Source organism: Sinohyriopsis cumingii, chromosome 19 (genome assembly GCF_028554795.1).
Source record: "Sinohyriopsis cumingii isolate HCF-2022 chromosome 19, ASM2855479v2, whole genome shotgun sequence".
In the NCBI taxonomy this organism is placed as follows: domain Eukaryota; kingdom Metazoa; phylum Mollusca; class Bivalvia; order Unionida; family Unionidae; genus Sinohyriopsis; species Sinohyriopsis cumingii.
In genome coordinates this window covers 62,697,503-62,706,959 of record NC_142979.1, presented here as the reverse complement: position 1 = coordinate 62,706,959, position 9,457 = coordinate 62,697,503, and the positions used below count along the sequence as shown (strand labels likewise).

At 36.8% G+C, this 9,457-nt stretch overlaps 1 protein-coding gene across 1 annotated transcript in view; it reads left to right on the top strand.

The window, feature by feature from the left end:
- Window positions 1–1,416: 1,416 nt before the first annotated feature.
- LOC149775826 (ATP-binding cassette sub-family C member 3-like) overlaps window positions 1,417–9,457 on the top strand; it is a 34,505-nt gene continuing 26,464 nt past the window's right edge. The window contains exon 1 of the mRNA XM_089943523.1: window positions 1,417–1,540. Within this exon, the coding sequence (XP_089799649.1) occupies window positions 1,496–1,540 (45 nt within the window). The 5' untranslated portion in view covers window positions 1,417–1,495. The remainder of the gene's footprint in view (window positions 1,541–9,457) is intronic.

The following is a 9,457-nucleotide window of genomic DNA, read 5'->3' as shown; positions in this document are numbered from 1 at the left end:
CTTCTTGATATTAGTACACACATATCACTAATAAATATATATATGTGAGCAATTGCTATAAGTGTTATATCACTGAAAGTGTGGCCACGGGATACAACACTTTCAGCATTTGCTCAAATCACAAATGGAGTTCCGAAACCAAGAAAGAAAAGGAATCTTACTGGATACGCCGCCTTAGAAAATTGAAACCAACCGGTTTAAAACTAAGAAGAATAGAAAAAGACAGCCATTCACAAATAAAATTATCTTTTTGCGGCCGACATGTTTTCTTTTCAATAGTTCTCTAAATTTGCTTATTAGTCACCCCATAACATATAATTACTACTATAACAATGACATATCCGGGATATAATTAGCGCGTACATAAATTCACATAAAATAACAGATGTCGCTATGGCTCATAGATTTCTAGATCAATATAAAATACCTTCCAGCATCCGCAACAAATCATAGTCATGTAAGGTTTTGCAAAGACAACGGTTTTTCTGCTTTATTTGTTTGTCTTGTCTATGTTTTGTATTTGCTTTTGAAAAAGACTCATCAAGAGTCAAAAGCGCTTAGGCTAGTTAGATCCTAGTTTTGCACTGTTCGTAGTCAGTTATTACATTTATCTTAATCAATGCCATACAAACGTGATCCCTTGCTGGATCCAGTGCACTTGAAAGTACTGTTATTCGCCTTATGATTTGTATTCTTTATATATATATATATATATATATATATATATATATATATATATATATATATATATATATATATATATATAACACTACGTACAACGAATCTTATGACTGAACAATCAAAATACATCCAACCCCCCTCCGCCGCGAGAATAAATACAGCAGTTTAAGCGGAGGATATAGACAAGAGCAACAACAAAACCAGTATAGCCATGCCACGTTTTCTCCTTAAGTTTGGTCTATAACAATTTTACATGGAATAGAGTAGCGTAAGAATATATATAAAAAATAGTGCGACATCATTATACCCATTGCTTTTAAAATCAGACTGACCAGACTGAATGCTAGTTTACACAGGTATAAACACGACACGTTAAAGCCACATAGATCAGTCTGGGCGCTCAGCTGATAGCAGTAAGTTTTTAAACACTTTACAGCAAGGAATTAAGGAAACTGTAATAGAACAAAGCATGTGAACTGAAAAGCATTTGAAATTGACAGGACTCGCAGCGGTGGATCTTACGTTTTAAATAATATAATGACGTGTTATCATTCAGATTAAATCGAATGTATTTCTTGTGAAATAAGCGATACAGTAACGTAATCCTTTGTCAGACATTTAAGTGTATAAATATTTCGGCATCTTCGCAGGTGTAACGGGTATTCCGATAATAGAATGTCTTTGAAATTAGTTTAATTACTTATAATGCCCTTGGTACAAATTCTTTCAGAGGATATTACATTCCATGGTAAGAACGGTCACTAACGAGGAATTTGGAGTATGTTAACTGAGGAAGAACGACCACTAGAAAGAGATGGGAGTAAACATTGACGTTGTCCGTGGGGAGGATAAAATTTTCGTACGTATACACATATTATCCATGTAAAGAAAGATTTGAAAATATATTACTATATGTGTGTGTGTGTGTGTGTGTGTGTGTGTGTGTCTAATGGGATGGATTGGTAATATATCCACTTGTCCGGGCCCGGCCAAATTTGCACTACCAGAAATACCCGACCAGGCCGAATAGTTCCCTGCCGGGAACCAGGACCAGGCAAAATATCCCAGCCGGGCACATGGACCGGACCATGTTTTGCAGCACCCCGTTAAATGAAAACCAACCCGGCAGAATTCCCCTATATATATATATATATATATATATATATATATATATATATATATATATATATATATATATATATATATATATTTGCCAACATTCATAGGTCCAGAGATATTGTGGTATGACACAAGCAAAATCCTATACTTTCATCTTTTCTTTTCATGGATTTTAGCCCGTATCCTTTTTCGCCAGTATCTTGCTAGGATGGTCCAGAGAGAGATAGAGAGAGAGAGAGAGAGAGAGAGAGAGAGATGCGGCCTTGTGACAGTTTCATATTTATTTAATAATAATCGATTATAGAACATTATAATAAGTTTAAGAAACAACTACAAGAACAACAAAGCATAATAGAAATTATAGCATGCCTGTCTCGTGCCTCTTAACCAAGGTATTTACCGTATAGTGCCGACAGCCTATTGAAACTTTGTATCATTGATTATGGAAACACTGAAATTCCAAGGAAAGTGTAAGCATACCGTTACGACGAACCATATTCTTGTAGGTTACTTGATGTAAGTTCAGTACCAAGGTTTTTCATCCAGCCCAAATTAATTTTCTCTCTCACTCAAGATTTCTGCGTATTTTATCTCTTATGCATGAGAGGGGAGGTTAACGAAAAGGAAAGGATTGCGATGAAATTGTGTACCACATTAAATTCATTTAGAAAAGTGGGATTATTAATACTTTTTATCGTTAATTGAATACTTCATTAATGATTAATGAGTGGAAATTTATCATTGACATATAGGCCTAGAATCGACAGCACAAAGTTGCAAGAATGTTTATATATGTGTATTATTGCGTCATTTGCGGATCACAGTTTGTTACACCAATAATATAGGTATATCAAATTGCTTTATACCAACACTTTAAATATTGTGTTATATATATATATATATATATATATATATATATATATATATATATATATATGCCGATCGAATGGCATTTGTGTGTGTGCAGCGCTGTCCTATAGAACATCGACTTGAACTGTCCATAAGTATGTGTGAGTGGCCGGTGTGTTATTACCTCACCTTTAGTAGCAGGTTTACCATACAAATCTCGACGTGGCCATCGGTTATAATAATCTGTTCCGGCATCAACGACACCTAATCTAGGCATTGTTCATGTTATGGCGTTGTTGATATCGTACATATTGTACGCGTGACTAACTTTTCTTCCAGGATTGACATCAGTCATTCGTAAATTCATTGTTGAGAAGAAATCTACACGTTCCATTTTACCCTCCTTATAACAATGTTGCAGTAACATCTATGTGAAATACTAGGGTACGACATTACCTGTAAGAGTTTACAGTTCCGCCCGAGGAAGGTTTAGCACCATTTACGCTTATTTGATGAGATTCATTCCAGTTGCATGTGTCGCTTCTATTGGCCGCATTGTTGGTAATGGGTCTCTTAAATTGCATTGATCAACACATCAAGCATATACCCCGTTTCGCGTATTAAACCAGCCAATTGGACATATACGGCTTGAAGTACTGTAGATGCATACATGTGTATACTGTTACCCATGAGAAATTTGATCATGTAGAAACATGACATTCAAGTTATTGTAGTACATCAATGAATATTTAGAAGATTGGCAAATTCTTGACAGCACATGATTCGTGTCATATATTTATATGTGCTCTTGGTATTATAGACACTTGACGATTTTTCCGGATACATTGTGTCATGCTAGCAATTATATCGAAGAACTTGACTACATCTGCGACTTTTCGCTGTTCTATGTAGAAATGGTTATCAGGTGTCTATTTGTGTCTCTGGTATGAAATGTAATGCTATATCAGAAGCATTGACCGTATTTATTTTCTCATGAGTAATTGTTATTCACTTCTTTCTGGTTTATCTCAGTATCTACTACAAAAACTTTAAAAGTTCAAACACGGCTGCTCAGATCAGTCTTACGAAGAACTGAGTACACCTCCCCTTGCTCTGTAACCTTCAGTGGCTACCCGCCCGAGCCATAATCGAACACAAAATGTGTTCTCTATGCAACATTTCGTTGACTGGTTCCAGTCCAGTTTACCTATATGACCACACCTGTGTGGTTACATCTAGACATTTTCGCTCCTCTTCCGACACTTGGTTTTCACATTGTTCCCACTGTTAAAACGAAGTCACACACAGACAACGTTCTTTTGCGTACTAGGGCCCAGTGGAACGAATAGTTCCGCAGCACGTCTCTTTACTCAAATTCACTCAAATAAATTCAAATACACTCAGGAATGCTTATGTGGCTTAGTGTTTAGAGCGTCCGCCTTGGATGCGGGTGGTCGCAGGTTCGAACCCCGGCCAAGTCAAACCAAATACTTGTAAAATGGTACTAACAGCTGCCTCGCTAGGCGCTCAGCATTAAAAGGTTAGTGTTAGGACTGGTCGGCCTGGTGTCGTGATTATGTGACTGGGTTGGACATTATCTAACATGTCTGCGGCATGATGCCCCAGTGCTACCACACTGCAGACATCGTAGCCATATGACTGAAACATTGTTAAAGCTACGTTAAAAATCCAGATCTCTCTCTCTCTCTCACACACACACACGCGCGCGCGCGCGCGCGCTTACACAGAGTCACACACACTCACACACACACGCTCTCTCTCTCTCACACACACACACAAACACACACACTACTATCAATAACAATGGTTCAATAACGTTGATAAAATCCAAACTTTGTTCCTTTGTCATTATCGTTGCTCTTATCATGATCTTCATGTTCATCATGATCATTGCGGTCATCATCATCACAAATGGTTCAATAACGTTGATAAAATCCAAACTTTGTTCCTTTGTCATTATCGTTGCTCTTATCATGATCTTCATGTTCATCATGATCATTGCGGTCATCATCATCACAAATTATGAAATTCTATGTTTACTAAACAATGTGGAATCATCATGTCATAACTTTACTTTGATAGGCTGAATTTCTCAGATTTAATTCCGAATAAATTGTTTGAAGTTCCTTACTGTATACATGTTCATTCCTACTTCCTTCTGGTCTGTGTGATGAGGCATGTGCTCTAAAATTGTAGAATTCTAGTCTGAGGAAGAAGAAACGGTGCTGTCCAATGAATTCCATAATGAGACGTCAATGATTTTTGTCTCTGTAATCTATCTGTTCACTGTACAAAATATCTAATTAACACTTTAAGTCTTAGATGAATTATGCCACATTTTATGAATTTACGGTGACACTGTTAAAAAGGCACTCAATCTCTCTCTCTCTCTCTCTCTCTCTCTCTCTCTGATGCACACCCACACACTTTGAGGTTTATATGCCTTTCTAGATGATTACGCTATCAATTAGATTAATTAGATTATTATGATTGCAATTCCGGAGTTAGTAAATTACACTCAACTGTAACATCATCATTATATGTATTTGTTACTACCATTCGCCGTTTATCAGACCTTTCAAGTACATCGTGTTACGTCGTAACATGAACTGTGTTTGAAATAGGAAATAAAGTAATTAAAACTTCATATAAAATCTTTTGAATCGTTATCATTATTATTATTATTATTATTATTATTATTATTCAAAGAACTAAAAGTCATAATTTCCGCGTGTTCAGTGCCTTGACACGAAAATGTGTCTTGAGGCACGAGACACTAAGATTTTCAGGTCACAAGGCTCATTCATAGCTTTGTTCTACGCCATTACTATACAGATTGCTCACCGGAAATAACGTTGCATCATGGGTAAATTAGGGAAATTAATTTAAACTATTTCAAATGCAATTACAAAGATACGATTTTGTGAGATTCAGTATAAGGCATACGTTTATTATCACTGTATCCCCAACAGTAACAAAATATAATAGCAGTGTGTGTGTGTGATTAGGATTTTTAACGTAGCTTTAACAATTTTTGAGTCATATTGCTACGATGTCTGCAGTGTGGCAGTTTATAGTGATGTCTAGCACTGGGGCATCATGCTGCAGCCATGTAGCATGATGTCCCACCGAGTCACATTATCCTATTACCAGGTCGACCAGTCCTAACACTAACCTCTTAATGCTGAGCGTCTAGCGAGGCAGCTGTTAATACAATTTTTGTAGGTTTTTGGTATGACTCGGCCGGGGTTCGAACCCACAACCTCCCGCTTCCGAGGCGGACGCTCTAACCACTAGGCCACCGGAGCGGTATATAATAGCAGTAATCTCGATGCCGGTACAAACGGCTATACAGAAAATATACACAGACACAGCATGACAATGAATAAGACCTAATTAAATGTGATTCAAATGGTTATAAGTTCAGTCCATTAATTAAGTCTCTTAGTCATCCTAAATATAATTTTGCAAAGTCGAAAATATTTGTGTGATATTTGTGTGATATTTCTACAGTTAACATAGGGGAATTAATAAGCCAAGGTGCATAACAACCCTTATCAGACATATACATTGAATTAGGAAGGGAACAGAGATTTTTTATTTTGTTTGACTCGGTGGTTCATTCAACTTAAAATGGTCGTCTTTAAAAAAAATCTTAGTGAAAAGTTTTTGTACAGCAACTAGGAAGTTTCTCCTAACCTCCAGAAAATACGCTAAATCTGACACTGTTGAGTACAACATGTTAGGAGAACATTTTCAGTTTATATTTGTATTTACAAGCGCCCATATCTCTTACCTTGAGATACTTCTGACCTTCTTGTTTTGTCTTTTGTTATACCACACAACTGATATCTTTATTGCCGTCACCTTAGGGTCTTACCTATTACATTACAAATGGTTAGGTACTTTTGCAACGGTTTAATCGCACCAAAGACTAACTTTGTTCCGATTGTCTCTTCACTGGAGACAAAGTCGAAGAAAAGATAAATACACGTCTCAGTCTGACACTTTCTGCGACGACCTGTCTTTTTAATAGGCCATGTAAAAGTCCATTTTCTTACCTTATGTCACAATTTATACATCCTCTATTCATTCACGATTATAATGTTTTACATTCATATTGGAAGACCGGCCTAACCATACCAAAGATTATACAAAATGGTACTTGCAGCTGCCTCGCTAGGCGCTAAGCATTAAGATGTTAGTGTTAGGACTGGTCATCCTGGTGTCAGGATACTGTGACCGGGACATGATGCTATATATCTGCGACATGATTCCCACGTGCTAGACATCACTATCAACTGCCACATTGCAGACATCGCAGCGATATGACTGAAAAACAGTTAAAGCTACATTAAAAATCCAAATCATGCACACAAACAGAGACACACACACACTCTTTTTTGTTACTTTCATCCGGTTGTAAAGCATAGGTGAGTCACAATTTTGTCTAATCATGTCTTTGCTTTGTAACTAACAAAAGTGTTCCGATTTTTAATTATTATGGTAACTAGCAACAAAAATGTATTGAAAACGAAATGTGTGAAGCAATAAACATTATTATCCAACATTAAATTCACACAATCAGTACGAAACCAGGGTGTTACTCTGGACAGTACACTCACATTGCACCAACATGTCATGAACATATGCAAGGCTGCATATCTTGAGCTGAGACGCATCAGCTCAATTCGCAAATATCTTTCAGTTGATGCCACTAAAACACTTGTGTGTTCATTAGTACTTTCAAGACTGGATTATTGTAACTTAATTCTGTCTGGTTCATCTCAATATCTACTCCAGAAACTTCAAAAAGTTCAAAACACAGCTGCTCGGATCATACTTAGAGTACCACGATCAGAGCACACTTCCTCGCTGCTCTGTACCCTACACTAGCTATCCATTCGATCCAGAATCAAACACAAAATTTGTTCTCTGTGTTACGTTTCACTGTCGGACTCCAGTCCAACATACCTATCCGATCTCCCCCATGTGTACACACCAGCGAGATACTTACGCTCCTCTTCTGACAATTGTATACTCATTATTCCCACTATGAAAACAAAGTCATATGGACAGCGTTCTTTTGCATACCAAGGTCCAGCAACGTGGAATGAATTGCCCACTGAACTTAGACACAAAGAGACAGTGATCACATTCGAGAGGGCTCTCAGACCTCACTTATTTCGACTGCAAGAACAAACTTAAAGATCTAATAATGTTTCCTACCTAAAATATTATCATCATGTTTTTTTTTTTTAAATAATGTTTTTTTTTCTTCTAATTTCATGGTGTTTGTTTTAGTAATAATATTATTATATGTTTTTTTTAAATATCTTATAGTTGTTGTCTAATGTTGTAAAGCGCTTAGAGCTTCTAAAGATTAGGTGCTATACAAAGCCCTCATCTTTATTATTATTATTATTATTATTATTATTATCCAAGCTTTAATTGTAAGAAATAGCCAGATTCTTCCAACATGAAATGGCAATCCCAGACTCCTGTCGAATACACAATGATAACTCCACTATATTATGTAGGCTGACTATTTGTATTTTATCCTGTCTTAGAATTTAAAACTTTACTACTGTGTAACATGGGAATAATGTTTACCAATTCAGTATTTATTCATGATGCAAGTATTGGTGTAGCTTCTATATGTACATTACGGATATAATTGACACTACGGGAAATAAAGACGTGAATGTATTACATTAAAGGGACGGTGGAGAAAACAACGAGCAATAACCCTACTAATAGTAATAATAACAATAATAATACATTGTTGGCATTATATCTACATTATGGAATATTTGTTAATTTGGTTTGGAATCCCATTATTATTGTGTGTGTGTTTGTGTGTGTGTGTGTGCATTTGGTGCACATAGAGAACATTCATGAAATTACACACAAACGTACAGATCACATCCCTCCAACCGAGCGCTTCCTCGGTCCTCTGTTGGAAAGGGTAAAATCTTGATTCTTCGTAGACATTTAGCGCCGAATAATGTAACATGATTTGTAGGAAGGTCCCGTCTACACGTTTGGTGCTTGTTTCTCTTTAGAGCCAAATATCAAATGCCAAGTCACCTCTGTCTGCATGGGTTCGAGTCTCGGATTCGGCTAATGTTGGTATGTGAGAAAGCCTGCCAGTAGCTTCTCGTGGGTCGGTGGTTCTTTCCGGGGTTTTCCCGGGTTCTTCCTCCACCATTAATACTGGCCGCCATGTATAGCCTATCGTGTGCTGGAAAATGGCGTTAAACCCTACAACAACAACAACGGCAAATGCTAAGTACTTGCCTTCTGCGTATAACGCTACCCACATCTGAGTCAGAAAGGGATGGGAAACTCAAGCTACAATCATGATTTTCATGTTCAGTACAAGCAAATAAATCCCCGACACGTTGCATGAAAGGCGTACATAAAACTGCGTTTAAAAATACATACAAAGTCACTGTACCAAATCTGTGTAATTTTCCTACGTGAGTGTATAGTCAAAACTCCCTGTTTGCACAGAGACTTTTCGCTTGTAAAGCTATTGAAAAGAAGCCTTTGATACGCCGACATTTTTATTATTGAATGACTCAGTGCTGTAGTTAGAGATTGGGACTTCAAATATGTTAAATTAAATATTTTTTTTCTTCTAAATATGTTTAAGCATACTAGTTTTATTTGTATTGAGAGCAAGGGAGAGAGAGAGAGAGAGGTTTTGTTTTTTCCTTTTCAAATCGTTGTTAGAAACTCAGCTTCATTAACTCATATTATTATTGTCTACCCTAGAAGTCAT